Source organism: Hyaena hyaena, unplaced genomic scaffold (genome assembly GCF_003009895.1).
Source record: "Hyaena hyaena isolate Hyena2069 unplaced genomic scaffold, ASM300989v1 scaffold_15, whole genome shotgun sequence".
NCBI classification, from domain to species: domain Eukaryota; kingdom Metazoa; phylum Chordata; class Mammalia; order Carnivora; family Hyaenidae; genus Hyaena; species Hyaena hyaena.
In genome coordinates, this window is record NW_024080647.1 from 4,603,507 (window position 1) to 4,622,119 (window position 18,613).

The 18,613-nt window shown below is 45.6% G+C and overlaps 1 protein-coding gene across 1 annotated transcript; it reads left to right on the plus strand.

Annotated features, from left to right (window-relative positions):
* The first annotated feature begins 2,367 nt into the window (after positions 1-2,367).
* Positions 2,368-17,762, plus strand: OAZ2 (ornithine decarboxylase antizyme 2). The gene is given in 7 exon segments (XM_039219736.1): positions 2,368-2,387; positions 4,615-4,704; positions 14,655-14,730; positions 14,732-14,812; positions 16,063-16,238; positions 17,054-17,139; positions 17,373-17,762. Coding segments are annotated over 7 exon segments (660 nt in total). The 3' UTR covers positions 17,504-17,762.
* The last annotated feature ends 851 nt before the right edge of the window (positions 17,763-18,613 follow it).

The window sequence follows — 18,613 nt, forward strand, 5'->3', positions numbered from 1 at the left end:
AGGAAGGTGGCTTCCCATTGTGATATTTTCACTTGATGGCCAGGTGGCTGTCAGGATGATCATTCCTCCAAATAGCAAGGTGTGCAGAGACCTTCTCCTTCCTCTATCATGTGAATCCATAGAAAGCACAGGATCAGGCCCTTTGGGGTCCAAATTCTATTTCTACCATTCACTAGCTTTGAATTAGCAAATAAATTAACTTTCTTGGTATGTATAGGCCTTCTATAAATATTAGTTGGCAAAATCTCCCTGAGGTTTCTTTTCATCTGTAGAATGGGAATGGGGAGCTGTTGTAAAAATGAGTGCTTTAGGGGCGCCTGGGTGGCTTAGTCGGTTAAGCGTCCGACTTTTGCTTAGGTCATGATCTCGCGGTTTGTGGGTTCGAGCCCCGCATCGGGCTCTGTGCTGACTGCCAGCTCAGAGCCTGGAGCCTATTTCGGAGTCTGTGTCTCCCTCTCTCTCTGACCCTCCCCTGCTCATGCTGTCTTTCTCTCTCTCTCTCCTAGAAATAAATAAAAATATTAAAAAAAAATGAGTGCTTTAGCATGATGTTCAATAAATAGTTCCTATTATTGATGTAGTGAGTTCTCAATATTTGCTGATGGGTCACAAACTATCCTTCAGGCCAAAATGTTACTTGTTCAGGGATGTGCTGGCAGAAAAGAGCCATCCAGTTCCCTTTGAGTCCCGGGTCTCTGGGACTATAAGATGGGGTAAATCAGGGCTGGATTTAATTATTTAGTTCTGCTATATACTGATGAAGAACATTCCACACCTGAACTTGGAAGTGGAGGTAGGGATAGCCAAGGAGACAAAGAGGAGGATCTAAAGTGAGCCAGGTATTATGGGATCCTCTAGTTATAATCTGGGCAGTTCTAGTATCATTTTCTGCTTTGATTTTTGCTGAAAAAACCTTCATTTGGTAGCTTCAACCTTTCTTCCATCCCTGCATCTCCATGATCTAAAAACTGAAAGCATGGTGTTCATTAAGGAGAGTAGCAGCGTCCTGAGATGATTCTAATGTGGGACATTTGTGATTTGGGACTATTATGAACTGGGAATCATAGTGAACTCTGATTTGGAGTGATTGTGATCACCCTTTTTGTGAAGGCATCCATAATTTCCTCTTTTCTCTGTGGTCTCAGAGTGAGCATTTACTTACTTCATATTTTGATGGCCTCTCTGTCTCTCCTTCTGACTAGATTGTGACATCTGAGGCAGGAACTTTGCCTAATTGATCACTGAGTATTTCTGGACTTTAGCGCATGCCTGGAGCACATAGTAAGTAGCTGCTCAGTAATTATTTGTTGAATAAATGAATGAATGGGCTTTGAGGTAATGGCACCCCATCGTGACCTAAGATAATGTGACTTCTCTTGTTTGCAGTCTGGATTAACTATGAACAGATTGTGTTGAAGTACCTGTGTTTGTGGCCTGCAGCGACTGTCATCTGAGGGGTCTGTGCTCCAGTGTTTGTGTGCTGTTATCACTGACCTGTGATAAGGACCAGCAGGGATAGTGAATGGAGGTGACTGAGAACCTTGCATGACGGTGATCTCAAGTGAACAAGTTAGTGATAGTGCCTTCCATCACTTCTGTCAGGTGACTGTGATCCTGACCCACAGAGATTTGGCTTCACATGACCACTAGCCAGTGTTAGATCTTAACCATTGACCTGAGGTATCTTTCAGGTGCAGAGATTGTTGATCTCAGCTGGCAGCTGAGATTATTGATCTGCATTATGAGCTGAGGTAACTGAGATCTGTGAACCTGGGCTTAGTCTGGGAATGGTGCTAATATATGTACACTACCCTTAGATTTGTGATTTTGTTTTGTATAATAAAATATTCTCCCAGGGCTACAGATGACACATCCCTGCTTGGTCCCTCTCAAACAAGGCCTAGGGACTTGGACTAGGTCGGGTCAATGCTCAGAAAACTCAACTTGAAATACAACATATCTTTCCTGCACAGCAGCTAAGGCCACGGCCACTGCCACAGCCACCCGCAGAGGATGCTCCTTATCCAGACCCCTGCTCCCAGGTCCTGATGCGCCTGCGTGGAGGCGGGGCCAGGCTTTGCCCTTTGTTGTGGGCCCCAGTTTCCCAGGACACCGTGCGGCTCTGGGGTGGGGTTATGCAGATGAGGCACCGGGGGCGGGGCGGTTGCGGCGGCGTCGGCGGCGGCCGGGGAGGGTCAGTTGGAGGCAGGCGCTCGCTGAGGCAGGAGGAGGGCTCTGGGCCCGCGGCCTGACAGGGACTTAGCCCGCAGAGATCGGCCCCGCGCGCGCGCGACCCCACTCCCACCCTTTCATCCACCTACCCACTCCCTGCGCCGCCTCCTCCCACCCTGAGCAGAGCCGCCGAGGATGATAAACACCCAGGACAGGTAACGGCCCGGCCCAGGCTCCCCGCCCCCATCCTCCCCGCATCTGCCTCAGAGGGCCTCCCCCCGTCCCCGGTCGTTCCCGCCCCCAACAGCGGGGCTCTATCCGCCCCCCACGGGGTCCTTTCCCTACTTCAGCCACCCCAGTCCGAGCCCCAACCCCGCAACGGGGCCTCCTTCCGCTCTTTAGCCCCTTCCCTCCAGCCCGGCCCATCCCCCTCATCCGGGCCTCCTCCTCCCGCAAAGCCCCCACCCCCAACCCCCACGCAAACCAGAAGCCAACCTTCGGAGCCAGTCCCCATTTCCTTTAAGTCCCTTCGGACGGTGCCACATTCCCCAAACTGGGCTTTCTCCCTCATCCAGATTCCCCAGATTGTTTCCTATTTCTCCAAATCTATCTTCCCCCTTTAATCACTTAACCCTTCGCTTTGACTCTCTTTCCTTGAAACTGCATCCTCCAAACCCCTCATCACTGCCGCCCCTCCCCCAGTTAGGCTCCAACCTTCAGTTCTCAACTGGATTTATTACCCCTCCCCCGCTTTTCTCAGGCCTAATAGTTTTTACAGTGATGCCCCGCTGTCCCTTAGGTCCCTTAGCTCCCGCTTTATCTTTTCCCATCCTCCTTCCTCCCTCGATACCCCTTACCCAGTTAGGCCTTGTTTTCCCTGTCTCCCAACCTTTTCCTTTTTTTTCCTCAAACACTTTGGACTTCTGTTTCCCGTCTTATTCCGCTAGTGGGGTTCCCCCAACACTCTTCTAGAAAACACTCCTATCTGCTAAACACTTGATCTCAGCTGGAACTCATCTTTACGCTGCTTATTCTTCCCTTCTTCATTGAGTCCCACCATTAGAATACAGAACTCAGGCCACCTGCTTCTATTGAAGGCCTCCTTTCTTTCCCTGTACCTCTAGTGCCTGCAAATCAGGCCTCATACTCTGGAGGCTGGGCCTTTGCAAGTTTCTTCTCTCAAAATCTGACCCCAGTCTTCCCCTATTAATCAGAGAGAAAGGCTGCACATCTTTCTGAAACAGTGCCAGTAGTTTTCTAAACTTGCCTCATAGATACTTCCCCCCTGCCCAAACTAGGCAGAATTTATCACTCAGCTTTCCTCTCTCTACTTCTCTTTTTCCCCAAGGCAGCCTTTGTTGTCATCCATCTCTTCCTCAAACATACCCCGTGTTTCTGCCCCAAACACTTGGAAACTCCATAATCCTGGTTCCCCACAATTTTTTAACCCTTGTTGCTTTTTATATATCAGAATGGCTTCCATTTACAATTTGGGTCTCTTTGTCTTCCTCACTTTTACCAACCTAGACTTGTTGCTATCCCTTCTGTGAAGTAGGTCTGAAGCTCATTTAGTTCTCCACACCAGACCCTTTGTCCCCAGAATTGGCCTTATTAAGGCCTCTGCCCCATACTTGGGCCTCATTGTTTTGCAAACAGATCTGTTCCCTGTAGATCCTCCTTAAATTGTGCGGTGGTCTGTCCAGAGCTAGGTTGTAGTTCCTTTTACAAACATATCCTTCCTTCCTTTTTTCTTCCCATAGGGCTCTACCTGCCATTTGGGGTCTTCTCAAACTTGGGCTCCCTTCTCCCTAATATGGTCTCTAACTTGCTGTTTCCCAGCCCTTTAGCAGCACCATCCTTAAATATTCCAGCTGTGTTTTTAGGTTTTCTTGTATCTCCGTGTTTCTCAACACTGGCTGCACATTTGAAAAGTCAATCACCTGGACCCCCTCCTTCAAAGATGTGGTGTAACTGGCCTAGGGTGGGGCCTGGTTATTAGTATGTATTTTTAAAACTCCCTAGGTTGATTCTTTGTAATGCACAGCCAGGACACTGCCTTCTCTCCCCTTCCCTTCAAGACCTTTCCCATCATATTTCTTTACTGAATGTCAACTCTTTCTCTACTGCAAACGGCCTTGTCTCCTTCAGGGATTTCTTAGTTTTTCTTTCTCAGGTATTGTCCAGAAATTCCCAAGATACTCCTGACAGCGTCCTAAATTCTCCTACCTTGAGTTACTCAGTTCTCTGCCATTAGCATTTTCATTCTCTTACCTAAACCCCACCTGTATTTCTTCCCAGCACGCAGAAAGAAAACTCCCTCCTCATTTCCCGGTTTGTTATGGTGGTTTTGGACCCATTACCCCCATCTCTCAAGGCTTCTTTATCTACAGTCCCATTCTGGTTTCTTTTTCTGAGGCTGTCCACATCCATGTCCCTTTGCAGTTCTGCTTTTATTCCATCTTCTCTACCCAGCCCCTCTGGAGCTGAGGAGGTGGAGGTGGATATATACTTGGATGGTGCTGGATGCAAAAGGTATTGCTTGTAATAAAGCCGTGTGTGGTGAGGATAAGACAGCAGATATGAGAGAGAGCAGGATGATGGGCAGGGGTGGAGGGAAGCAAAGAAACCAACGTGAAGTCTGCAAAAAGCATATAATGAGATGGGTTTTCTTTTCTGTTTTTGTTTTTGTCTCCACAGTGGGATTTGCAAGGTGGTGTGGTCTCAGCAGGCATTCTGTGTAGTCCTCTGGACTCAGCTGGTCTTGTGCCAAGTCCTTTGCAGGCTGAGCCTTGAGAGTTGGCCACTTGGAACCAATACATAAGGGTCTTCATTGACTGTGAGGCTGTGAGACCTGAGTTCTAGTTCTGGCTTGGCTCATGTGCGTCCACATAAAAAGGGGGGGGGGGTTGGGTTCGCTTAACTCAAGATTCCTTCCAGCTTCCTAAGTGGCAAAACAGGCTTGCTTGTCTCCAAGGCCCTTAGTGTGTTAGTAATTTGAGGGGCTTGGCTGTATGAAAGGCAGGTGGAGGGAGGAGCCAGCTGGCCTGCAATTCCTGGGCTGGAGCAAGGCCTGGGATCAGGCTCCTCCACCTTGGCCTGGGGGTGGGGTGGTGTGTGCAGGATATCTGATTTCTTTGAGTTTTGGCAATCCTATTTCTATAGCATGTTTCCCAGCCTTCTCTAGCCTGCCCGTAACTTTTAAAAGGATTCTGGTAGGCCCTAACTAGGGATCCTGATAAGAGCCGGATGTTCTTCCCAGTTTGTGTGCTTGGTGTTTTGTATCCGCAGAGGGGAGGGTGAGCTGGCTAGGAGTTTAGCTCTCATTGCATGGGGGATGGGCTTTCTAGCTTCCGTGGCTCCAGTGAAATACTCAAGAGGTGGAGGCTTGGTTTCCTGGAAGAAATAGTTGCAGAGGAACTGGCAGTATGTTTTGAAAACAAAGCTCTTCCTTTTCAGTTTTGTTCGATTAGTACCTCCAGAATGTCAAAATTCCTCGTGGTGGGGGAGGGAAGAAGACACAGGAACAAGCACTTTTATTACGGTTTTTGAACATGAGGTTTAAACCAAGAAAATCCAACTTCATGGCCTTTCTCTCCCTGGATTTGTGGGGACAAGACTCTGTCTAGGGCCTGCTTAGCACCTGTGTATGTGAAGAAGCGCTTGCCCTGGCTTTATATCCATATTAGAATCAATCTTAGTCTGATGGGCTTTGAGAAGCATTTGGGTCTACAGGTGTTTTCTTTTGGAGGTGGACAGGGCAAGAGAGCACATCAGAGCTGCCCTGAGTATCTTCACAGAATGGTTCTCTGGGTGATGGAATGTATCTTCCCCCAAAGAATATGGTTTTGCTTATTCGTTATTTATTGGCATTATGGCTTATTGGGTGTGGGATAAGCCATAATGCCAATAAGCAAGTTTTTCTCCATGTCCCTTCAAGGTCGTTCCACAGAGAGACTCCTAGTATACTTGGGAATCCCCCTGAATTGGAGGTATGCTTCAGAAAGCAATGTGGACTAATAATAGTAATTCCTCGTGCTGCCAAGAAATCCAAATTTAACCTCAGAGCTGCTCAGAAATCTAAAAAGGGGGACTGAGGAGTGGGTTAGAGGATGTTATATATGTGCATTTCTAGAAAAAAAAAAAAGTAACTCATCCCTTTTTGAAACAGTATGCAGTGTTGATTCAAGTTAGCTCCATGACACTGAAGGCTGTAAAGTCTAATTGAAAGCTATAGACCAGAAATAACCAAGTAGGTGAGCAAGAATTTTCTTACTTGAAGTGAACCAAACATAATTTCCTGTTAGCAGAATAAAATGCTTTGCATAAGAGAAACCCTAAGAAAATTTCCTAGGCCTTTGATACCGTATAAGCAATTCAGTAATTCTGTCCCAGGAAGAGAGGCTGGAACTGGGTGTTGAGTTCACTATATAAACTAGATCAAGGTACTTAAAATGTAAAATGTAGGTTTAATTTTAAAGCATGAGTACCTAGCTATCCATCCACGTCTGTGGCATATGTGGTTATGCCTACCTTTGGCAGAAGATGTACTAGTATCAGTTGTGTTATAAGCAGACCTCTGAGGCAGATATTCTAGTTGCCACTGTAAGTGTGTTTCTTATGGAGAATCAGCCAAAACCCAGTTTTGCTTTCAGTCTGTGATTCAGAGTGGTGATGTCATTTTCTTTATAATTGTGCTTAGCAAGTGTACTCCCTTTGGCACATAGAACAGCCCTAGTGAAATGACGTATGCCTGGCGTCTGCCCAGGGTCCCTTTCTCGTATGGGAAGGGAATTGGCAGCTGGAAATCAGCCTCTACAGTACCACTAGACTGGAGGTGGCCATCACCTCCCACCTTTCTTCCTATTTCTTCTTAGCTAAATGCGATGGCAGTCCTGGATTGGTCCCTCTTTGCGTAGGGGTTAGTCATCAGAGACCTTCCTAGTCTCAGTAAAAGCAGCCTGTGTGAGGGAAGTCTGGGCCTAGAGAGTTTTTTATGAGTCAGGGCCTGAGACAGGAATGGATCATAAGAGGTTGAGAGAGGAATGAATTAGAATGCTGGGGAATGCGGTTTTTATGTGTTTCACTTGATACCACAAAATAGGTAATACTGAGGCCATTTAGCACCCCCTCACCTGGACAGGTAACAGAAACCAGAGAGAAAGTGTGCAGACCTGAGCAAGCTTAGGCCACTGATTCAAGTGAAACATCAAAAGTATATCAAGAATATTAATTCATATATTTGTTAGATGTAGCTGAATGGAAGTTAGCCACAGAATTACTTTTATATTAAATCTCTACATAGCAGGCTATCCACTGCTTTGAGCAAACTAAATATAAAAATCAAAACTGACATAAAATCAACTAGAAGTGATTCTTTAATAGATCCTTATTAAGAGATTTTTAAGTTCCTTCCTTTAAATAGTAAGCACCCTAGAGATTTAAAAATAGGATTTGAATTATAAAAGTTTGATTTACCAGCAACACTCCCCAGGAATACATCTGCTACGTGCAGTGCCTGTCTGCAGCCAGTGTATGAAATTAGACATTTCAGGCAACAGTTTCACAGAATGCTTTAAATTGGAGGCAGCAGGATGTGATCTGTGGTAGCGCTCCTATGTATCCTGAGGAGTGTTTCCAAGGGCATGTCTGAGAACCGAGGAAATAAAAGGCACTAACAGATAGGCTCTAATCTTCCATTTTTCTTCTGAATTGACTTGGATACTTGACACCCTCATTTCTAGCATGGTATATTTATTTATTCTCCAAAAGCAAAACCAGTCCAAGTGGATGTTTGGGTTCAGTGATATATTTGATTCTTCTTTTTTTTTTTTTTTTTTTAATGTTTTTTATTTATTTCTAGGAGAGAGAGAGACAGCGTGAGCAGGGGAGGGTCAGAGAGAGAGGGAGTGACAGACTCTNAGAGAGACAGCGTGAGCAGGGGAGGGTCAGAGAGAGAGGGAGTGACAGACTCTGAAACAGGCTCCAGGCTCTGAGCTGGCAGTCAGCACAGAGCCCGACGTGGGGCTCGAACCCACGAACTGTGAGATCATGACCTATGCGAAAGTCAGACGCTTAACCGACTAAGCCACCCAGGCGCCCCTATATTTGATTCTTCTTAGTAAGCCTGATCTTTTCAGACTCTAGACTGAGCGGCTGCCTTTTTTTTTTTTTTTTTTTTTAATGTTTATTTTGAGAGAGCACGCACAATCGTGAGTGGGTTAGGGGCAGAGAGAATGGGCAAGAGAATCCCAAACACTCTTCGTACCTTCAGCATGGAGCCTGATAAAGGGCTCGATCTCATGAACTATGAGATCATGGTCTGAGCTGAAATCAGGAGTCAGACACTTAACTGACTGAGCCACCCAGGAGCCCCTGAGACTGAGCTTTTTAAATCTTCTTTTTGATGGTAAAGATTAAACCATGCCTGTCCCCCCAGCAGAGTGAGCAGGATGTGAGGAAAGAATGGAAAAGCTGGGCATTGGAGGCAGTAAAGACAGCTTTACTGAATATGAAACCTAACCTGGTTTGGATCTTGTGACAGAAGGACCTGTGTTCTGTAGAAGCCACTTTTACTGTACTTAGGTTCTTAGAAGATTCACTGTTCTCTTTTGAGATTGGTGGCATATTTTGCCACAATACCATTTCCAACATTAAAAAGCCAGTATAAGAACAGAAGGCGGTTCTTTTTTTTATTAATTAATTTTTTAAGTATTCTCTACACCCATTGTGGGGCGTGCTCACAATCCTAGGATTAGGAGTTGCATGTTGTACTGACTGAGCCAGCCAGGTGCCCCTGTTCTTTTTTTTTTTTTTTTTTTAATTGAAAAATAACTGACGTACTATATTATTAGTTTTTAGGCATAAAGCATAGTGATTCAGTTTTTATATATGTTACAAAATAGTGCCATGTGTCACCTACAGAGTTTTTATAATATTGACTGTATTCCCTTTGTTGTACATTATATGCCCATGTCTGTCTTATTTTATAACTGGGGGACTGTACCTCTTAATCTTTACCTATTTCATCTTCTGGCAACCATCAGTTCTCTGTATCTAGAAGTCTATTTTGTTCATTTGTTTTCCTTTAGATTCCGCATATAAGTGAAATCATATTTGTCTTTGACTTACTTCGTTTAGCATAATGCCCTCTATGCCCATCTACGTTCTCACAAATGGCAAGATTTTGTTATTTTATATGGCTGAGTAGTATACCATTGTGTATATATATCACAGCTTTATCCATTCATATATTGATGGGCATTTAAATTGCTTCTGTATCTTGGCTATCGTAAATAATGCTGCAACAAACATAAGTGTGGATATATTTTTGAATTTGTGTTTTCGTTTTCTTCAGATAAATACCTAGAAGTGGAATTGTATGGTAGATATATTTTTATTTTTTAATGTTTTATTTATTTCTGGTAGAGAGAGAGTCAGCATGAGCAGGGGAGGGTCAGAGAGAGAGGGAGATACAGAATCTGAAACAGGCTCCAGGCTCTGAGCTAGCTGTCAGCACAGAGCCCAATGCGGGGCTTGAACCCATGAACCGTGAGATCATGACCTGAGCCGAAGTTGGACACTTAACTGACTGGCCACTCAGGCGCCCCATGGTAGATCTGTTTTTAATTTTTTGAGGAACCTTCATGCTGCTTGCCCCAGTGGCTGCACCAATGTCATTCCCACCACCGGTGCACAAAGCTTCTTTATTCTCCACTTCCTCACCAACACTTATTTCTTGTCTTTGATACTAGCCATTCTAACAGGTATGAGGTGATTATATCACTGTGGTTTTGATTTGCATTTCCCTGATGATTAGTGATATTGAGCATCTTTTCATGTGCCTATTGGCCATCTGTATGTTGTCTTTGGAACAGTGTTCAGATCCTCTGCCCATTTTTTTTAAGTAGTCTCCATGCGGGGCTTGAACTAAAGACCCTGAGATCAAGACCTGAGCTGAGAGTGAGTCAGACACTTAACCAACTAAGCCACCCAGGCACCCTTACTCTGCCCATATTTTTTTTTTTTTTGGCCACCCACTCTTTGCCCATTTTTTAATTGGATTATTTTTGATACTGAGTTCTATGAATTCTTTTTAAGATTTTACTTTTTTTAAAGTAATCTCTGCACCCATTGTGGGGCTCGAACTCAACCTTATCAAGAGTCGCATGCTCCACTGAATGAGCCAGTCAGGCACCCTTCTATGAGTACTTTATTTATTTTGTATGTTAACTTACTGGATATATCATTTGTGAATATCTTCATTCAGTAGGTGCCTTTTTGTTTTGTTAGTTTCCCTTGCAAGCTTTTTAGTTCTGTGTATGTTTATTTTTTGCCTTTGTTGTCCTTGCCTGAGGAGACAGATTCAAAAAAAATAGCGCTAAGACTGATGAACAGCTTACTGCTATGTTTTCTAGGTGTTTTATGATTTCAGGTCTCACATGTAAGTCTTTAATCCATTTTGAGTTTAGTTTTGTGTATTGTGTGAGAAATTGGCCCAGTTTTATTCTTTTGCATATAGCTGTTTAGTTTTCCCAACATTTATTAAAGAGATGATATTTTCTCCATTGTATATTCTTGCTTCCATTGTTGCAGATTAATTGACCATATGTGAATGGGTTTGTTTCTGGGCTGTCTATTCTGTTTGACCTTTGTGTCTGTTTTTGTGCCAGTACCGTACTGTTTTGATTACTATAACTTTGTAATATACTTTGAAATCTGAGAGTATGACACGTTCAGCTTTGTTTTTCTCTCCAGATTGCTTTGGCTATTGGGGCTCTTTTGTGGAACCATACAAACTTTAGGATTATTTGTTTTGGTTCTGAGAAAAACACCATTGGTATTTTGATAGGGATTGCACCGAGTCTTTAGATTTGGGTAGTATGAACATTTGAACGGTATTCTTCGGTTCATGTGATGGTATATCTTTGCATTTGTTTGTATCATTTTCAGTTTCATCAGTGTCTTATAGTTTTCAGAGTATGGGTCTTTTATTTTCTTGGTTAAATTTAGTTCTAGATATTCTGTGTTTTTAAATGTTTACTTTTGAGAGAGAGCGTGAGTGGGGGAAGGGCAGAGAGAGGGAAACACAGAATCTGAAGCAGGCTCCAGGCTCCCAGCTGTAGAGCTCTGTGATGTGGAGCTTGAATTCACGAGCCGTGAGATCATGGCCTGAGCTGAAGTTGGATGCTTAACTGACTCAGCCACCGCTGCGCCTCTCAATTTTTTAAAAAAAAATGCATTTGTACATGGGATGGTTTTCTTAATTTCTCCTTCTGGTAGTTGTTAGTGTATATAAATGCAACAGATTTTATATCAATTGAATTGATTTTTGTATCCTGCAACCTTACTGAATTCATTTAATCTATTAGTTTTTTGGTGAAGGTGGTAGGGTTTTCTGTATAGAGTAGCATGTCATCTACAAATAGTGACAGAGTGCCTTAAATTTCTTTCTCTTGCCTGATTGCTGTTCATGCCCCTTAATTTCTTTAACCACCACATATATACCCATCTTCCTGTTTTTCTCACTTCAGAAATGACAATCAGGTTTTTTGGAAGAGAAGCAGTTTGCCATTCACAGCAAATAACTAAAAGCAGATCCATTATGATGGATGATGAAAGAGGATTGTTGACTGTGATCTCGAGTCTCCTAAATTTATCCTAAACCCTAGCTGTTTCTGGTAGGAAACTGTAAGTGGGTCTCAGGGTGGGGACCTGAAACACTTGTCCACCCTCACTCACAGACACTTGGTTTCTCATGCAGACTTTGGTGGGGAGGAGGAAGAGTTTCTAGGAGGCTTGTGTAAGAGTGGGGAAGTAAATGATTTGTTACTTGGAATAGACTTCTTGCATTTACTTTAAGAGGTGTGAGAACATAGGTTACTGTTGGACATAGGGCAGGCCCTAGGGATTATTTCTAGGAAGACAAGGGGATTCTGGATCTAGAAAAAAGGAGAATCCACTGTATTCTGATCATTTCATTGGGTTGGCCCCATTGCTTATGCCATTTGCAAGTAAAAATTAGCTTATAATCAAGATGGTGGTTAGAATGCCCATCAAGGGTTGAATGTAGCTCTTTCATCTAAAGACCAGGGAAGAATAATTTCTCTGGAAGTAGGAGTCTGAGGTTGAGAAGTCGGCACCAGAATTGTAGAAGTGCAAGGGCTTTGGTGATCTGGTTTTGTGAACCCATGTGGTTCTGTTATAAAAGGCTACATGTCACCTGTCTACCTCAGGGGAGAGGTCTGCCTGGTTCTTAGGTAACTACACTGACCTACAAGCAAGCCAGCTTTCTTCAGTGGCCCAGCCTCTGGTGCTTCTGCAGGGACCTGAACCTGAAGTGGTCCCTAGGGAATGGGAACAGTACTTAATGTTCATGTGGGGCATCTGTGTGTGTACCTTTGTTTGGGGACCCCCCCCCCAATATCATAATTTTTTCTGGCCTGGACACCATTATTCTGTCCCTTAACACATTGGAATGGGGGCATTAAAATTGTTCATTGTCCTCAGTAGAAAATAAGTCTTTCCTTGGAAACAGCATAATCCTCAGTCATGCCTCTTCTGCTAATAACTGTGAGGCTAAGAGTGGGGAGATGAGGATGGCCTGAGGCTTTCCAGAGGAGGCAGGAAGTGGTGCTTGTGTTTTTTACCTCCAGGTGTTGGTGCTGCTCTAGACCCACTGACCTTGCCTTGGGAACTCCCACCTCCCAATGAAATTTCTAAGTGTAATTTCAGGCCCCTGGTTGAAATCCTTGAGAGAAAGCTGAGCTAGAGCAGTGATGGGTTTGGACTTTGTGCCTCAGCTGGAATGTTCACACAAGTCTCTTAGTACTGAGGATCTTAGCTGGATGCCCCTTCCGTTCTTTTTTTTTTTTTTAATGTTTTTATTTATTTTTAGGAGAGAGAGAGAGAGACAGTGTGAGCAGGGGAGGGTCAGAGACGGAGTCACAGACTGAAACAGGCTCCAGGCTCTGAGCTGGCAGTCAGCACAGAGCCCGATGCGGGGCTCGAACCCACGAACCGCGAGATCATGACCCAAGCGAAAGTTGGACGCTTAACCGACTAAGCCACCCAGACGCCCCGCCCCTTCCGTTCTTTTACCATTGCCGTGTTAGGTGTGAGTTCAGTTCTGTCACTCTCAACCCAAGTGAAGAATTCAAATCTGGCATGCCACCCCATATAAAGCAAATAGTGTGAAGAATGGTACTTTGCGTTATTTTATAGCTGCTTTTTGACTTCTAGCATTTGATGATTTTTGTGGTGTAAATACTTCCTCCAGGGGCCATTCAAGCCACCAGCATGACCTCAATAAACACACAGTTGGGAAGAGATGGGCACAGTCATGTGAGGTGGCTCTAGCATCCGCTGCAGTGTCCTCCCGTATGTTATCCATTGCATTCCAGCTGCCTGCTGGCTGGGGTGTGGCGGCCATGGGACAGGCCTATTGCTGAGTCGTGTACACGCAGTCTACTTTTTGCCCTGCTTCACTTGCTGTTGGCCTGTGAAGTGAGCTACATCTCAGCTTAAAGAACTACTAAATAGGATTCAGAGAAGGCACTGGAGCAGATTTGGAGCCCTGTTGGGTCCATCTGAAAATCATGGTGGCAGTAAGGGTATACACCTGGAGATGATGGAGCTCCTTGAGGAAGCTTTCATCCTCTCTGAACATCTGATTATTGGCTTCCTTACTCAGTTCCCAGCAAATCTATCTTCTCCTAGCAACACCCCATCCCTGATACACATACGCCTGAGTGTGCATACCGATTGCTTCAGTATTGTCTAAACACCAATGCCCAGGTTAGAGTCTAGCAAAGAAGGTCAAGGAATCCCCAACATTTGGTGGCATACCAGGGACAAGCTCAAGAGCGCAATACTCTGCTCTGTAGTGTACCTCTTCTCTGGAAGCCAGGTCCCTGGATTTAATTCAGTTCTTGACCCTGGAGAGATTTGGGTTGTCTTCTTGTTCAGTTCTTTTGTTTAGATTGGGGAGGAAAAGTGGCCTTGTGAGTTCCTCCAGGACATGGTACCTACGCCCAACCCATGTGATACCTTGAGGCCTGTGTGCCTCTCCAGCTGGAAGTGATTGTGTAGGTTTTGAGCTTCTGTCACATAGGTTGTTGAGACACTGTTAGGATAAGGAAAGGGATTGGTGGGGGTACAGGGTTCTAGGCCTTGAAGGCAAGCCAGGATCGGGTTCCTCTCAAGGTTTGTCAGTGCCACAGAGATTGGTTTGATGTTTACCAGGTGCTCCTCTGGTCAGATATGTCCAGCTGGATTCCTTTAGCATTTCTGGGACTCCCTCTGCTTTCTACATGATGCTGGGTACGCTTTAAGAATACAAAATACGTCTGAAAGCTGAAGCCAAAAGGGTGGAGGCAGTGATGTAGTGCTTGTTTAAGGAGAGCCTGGGCAGTGATTGGAGTGGGATGTTGAGTTAAATTTTCAAGTGTTGTTGTTTACAGTCTTACCTTCTCTGTTTCTTGCAGTAGTATTTTGCCTTTGAGTAACTGTCCCCAGCTCCAGTGCTGCAGGCACATTGTTCCGGGGCCTCTGTGGTGCTCCTGATGCCCCTCACCCACTGTCGAAGATCCCCGGTGGGCGAGGGGGCGGCAGGGATCCTTCTCTCTCAGCTCTAATATATAAGGTAAGGAGGACTCTGGGCTGGAAGGCTTGGAGCAGAGCCCTCTCAGATGCCACTCAGCTGCTGCTTAGGGTAGTAATTGCTGCCTTTGGTCTTCCCTTAGGCCAGGCAGTAGGGGATCGGGAGGAACTTTTTGAGCAGAGGCTGCTGTGTGGCTTTTGGGAAGTACTAGGAGGGGAGGATATATGCACCAGCAAACACTGCCATCTTTTCAGCTTGGTGGTCAGCACTTCAGTGCCGGTTCGGGGTCCTGAGTGGGAGGGAGAATGATGAATGGGAAAGGTGCAAGAACTCTTTTTGGTGTGACTCCTCCGTTTCTCTTGAAGTACCAAGGGCCAGGAGGAGCAGTTTTTCCATTGTCCAAGAGTATCAGGCATTCTGCTCTCCACCCCATACTAACCTGATAGGGGGCGGGCAGGGTAGCAGGGGTAAGAAGACTGGGCTTTGCAACTCCATCATCTGTCATCCTGGCAGCATAGGGTACATCCCAGGAGCTTTAGAGATTGCTGGCAGTCTGGCCTGAGAATGATCTGGGCTGGGGCAGTTAGCCCTTTGCTGCTTTTTAATCTCCTGTGCTTAAGGCCCAGAAGTTGGTTTAGCTTCTCCCTAAGATTGGCATTGAAGGGTCGCAGGGTGGCTGAATTCTGGTCTCTTGAGACTGTGCCTAGGGGAGACCACATTGACCCTGCAGTCTACCTGGGAGCAGGCTTTGGTTGAGTTGGGCTGCAGCCAAACCCTCACATATATCCTCATTTGTTGCTAATGTTGCTCTTTCAGAGAGAGAAAGGAAAGAAAGAACATGGTGCTGGGGGACACACATGGGCTTAGAATCAGGGAGACTCGGTATGAGTCTCAACTGTGCCATTTCTTAGCTATGGAGCCTTGGGTCAGTTGCTTAATTGTTCTGGGCCCCAGTGTGTCAGATTTAAAATGGGGATATTAATAACTACCTCAGAGGCTTGTGTCGGTGATTGAAAAATGGGAAAGCACCTGGCACAGTACTTGGCATCTCATGGACATTGGTAAATATTCCCATTATACTGGCTTTTAGCTGCCATCAACTTGTCTTTTTGCCTGATGAGTGATGGATGGCTTTAATTAGCCAGCATGCGGCTGTACATTTTCAGTGTGCCCTTTATCCCATGCTACCCTGAGACTGGCCCAAGAAGACTCCCAGGAACCATCTTGGTTAGGGAGCCTATAATGTGGCCAGAGCAGTAGTGATCTGGTCCTCTGATCTGATCCCCTCCCAGGACGAGAAGCTCACTGTGACCCAGGACCTCCCTGCGAATGATGGAAAACCTCACATCGTCCACTTCCAGTATGAGGTCACTGAGGTGAAAGTCTCTTCCTGGGATGCAGTCCTGTCCAGCCAGAGCCTGTTTGTAGAAATCCCAGATGGATTATTAGCTGATGGGAGCAAAGAAGGGTAAGGAGGAAGTGCTGGGGGAGGGGAAGGAGGGCCCATTCCAGAGAAAGGCATGTGCTCGTTGGGGTAACAGATGAATTAGGGAGTCTACCTTCTTTCCTAGCTCTAGGTTTCCCAAGCAGATACCATTTTGTAAAGGTTATTTTTAGCCGGTAAAATAGGCCTGTCATAGGTTAAAGGGGATCATTATCACATTAACCAAATCCCTGTCATTTAGTTGCCCCTTGGTTCACTCTTCTCATCAGACATTAAATCCCCCTTGAGCCCACTGTACAGTGATGCAGTTCAAAAGGCCAGGAAGCTCTGAGATACAGTGGGATTTCATTGGATTGGGCAAGGCCAGGCCCTCCAAGGCAGTCAGGTGTATAAGAAAACAGTCTTGAAGACAGTTGTCTCGAGTGGTCCCTGTCTCTTAAGGAAATCCTTTTAGGCAGTGTTAGGACCTAGAGTCCATCTCAGTGGCAGGTGGTCATCAAACTTGGCAACTTGAGAAGACTCCTAAAAAAAAAACCAAGGGTCTCTTCCTTGGCCCCCTACTGTCTTGCTAACTGTGTTAGTGAAGTTGGTTAACACTTAATTTCAGGTGAAGAATCCTTACTCCAGGAAGAGATAGTTCAGTAATGTTTTTCTTTGGGGTTGTGGCTTATTTTTTCCTGAACTCCGGGCTCTTGAAATATGAAACTTTCCTTGCAGGTTCTCTATTTATAATACTGGCTGTGAGCCTCAGGAAGCCTTTTTTGAGAGATGGGGGCTGGGGGGGTGGAAAGTCTGGAGAGGTGGTAGTGGGCCTGAGTTGTTTTCTTTGCTTCTGGCAGATTGTTAGCACTGCTAGAGTTTGCTGAAGAGAAGATGAAAGTGAACTACGTCTTCATCTGCTTCAGGAAGGGCCGGGAAGACAGAGGTGAGGAGTCTAAACAACCTGAGACCTACTGCCCAGACAGTGGGCAACTCGTGAAGGGAAAAGGGGTTTCCTATTTTGTGAAGTAGGGCTCTTGAGTTTGCTATACAAACCCTGGGAAATTATAGGGGTGGGAGTGCTAGGCCTAGTACTTATTTATTGCAGCTTTATTTCTTGTTTTCCCTTGATTTGAACCTGCCCTTGTGTTTATTGGAATCTTTTTTACACTCCTACAGCTCCACTCCTGAAGACCTTCAGCTTCTTGGGCTTTGAGATTGTGCGTCCAGGCCATCCCTGTGTTCCCTCTCGGCCAGATGTGATGTTCATGGTTTACCCCCTGGACCAGAACTTGTCCGATGAGGACTAATGGTCATAGAGGATGCTTTGCCCAAGAGCCACAGTGGGGGGAGAGGGAAAGTTAGGCAGCCCTGGGACAGAAGAGGGGGCTCCTTGCTGTCTAGGGAAGGACGCTGAGGGGCTCAGGGTGAGGGTTGCCTATTGTGTTCTCAGAGTTGACTCGTTGAAATTGTTTTCCATAAAGAACAGTATAAACCTATTATTCACATGTAATCACCAATAGTAAATGAAGATGTTTATGAACTGGCATTAGAAGCTTTTTAAACTGCGCTGTGTGATGTGCTCTGTCTAGCCTAGGGGAGGACATTGCCTAGAGCAGGAGGGACTGTCTGGGTCCAGGGGCAAGGCCTGGGGAGCTGGTGGAAGGCACTGTCAGGCTCAGGTTCCCCTGCTGTTGGGCTTTCTTTTTTTGGTTTTTAAGACTTGTGTATTTTCTTTCCTTGCTTCCTGTCAACCCAGGGACTCTGAATATAGGCTTTTCAGCCCCTGGGCTGTGTCCTTGAGTTTTTCGACACTTTACCTGGGCTCCTCTGTGTGCATTTGTGTCTGGCCTGGAGAAACCAGGTCTGACCCCCCTCCTTCTTCACGAAGCTTAGTGTTATTCTGGCCTTTGGTTAAGCTGGCTTAATCTGTTTATTGTTATCAGTGCATTTCAAATAGGGGCATTGAAGTTCACTCCCACCATCAGGGCTTTCTTTGGGGTGCCTGGGCCTTAAAACACTAGCCAAACTCCCAATTTGAAAATCATAGCCAGGTGTTCTTGCTCCTGGCTGCAGGCCCAGGCTCCAAGGCGTCTCTTTCCTAGGGTCACAAAGAGCAGAGAGGAAGAAGAAGAGCAACTCAGGGCCTGAGGGTTGTGTGGGAACCTGCTCTTAGGGACTGGATGCCTCTGGCTGGCTGAGCATAGTGCTGACTGCCCCTCCTGTCTCTCAACAGGTTCTGAGTAGTGCCTGAGACCCTGCCCTGTAGGGCTTAGGGGTGGGACTGGGGGTGTAGAAGTGGCTTGCCCTTTTCTGTTTTCACTGAACAGCTCATCCTAAGGGAGGGAGGAAGGGGGAGAGATCTAGATTGGGTAAAGGGGGTGGGGGTGTCAGGGAGGCAAGTGTGTTGTGTTACTGTG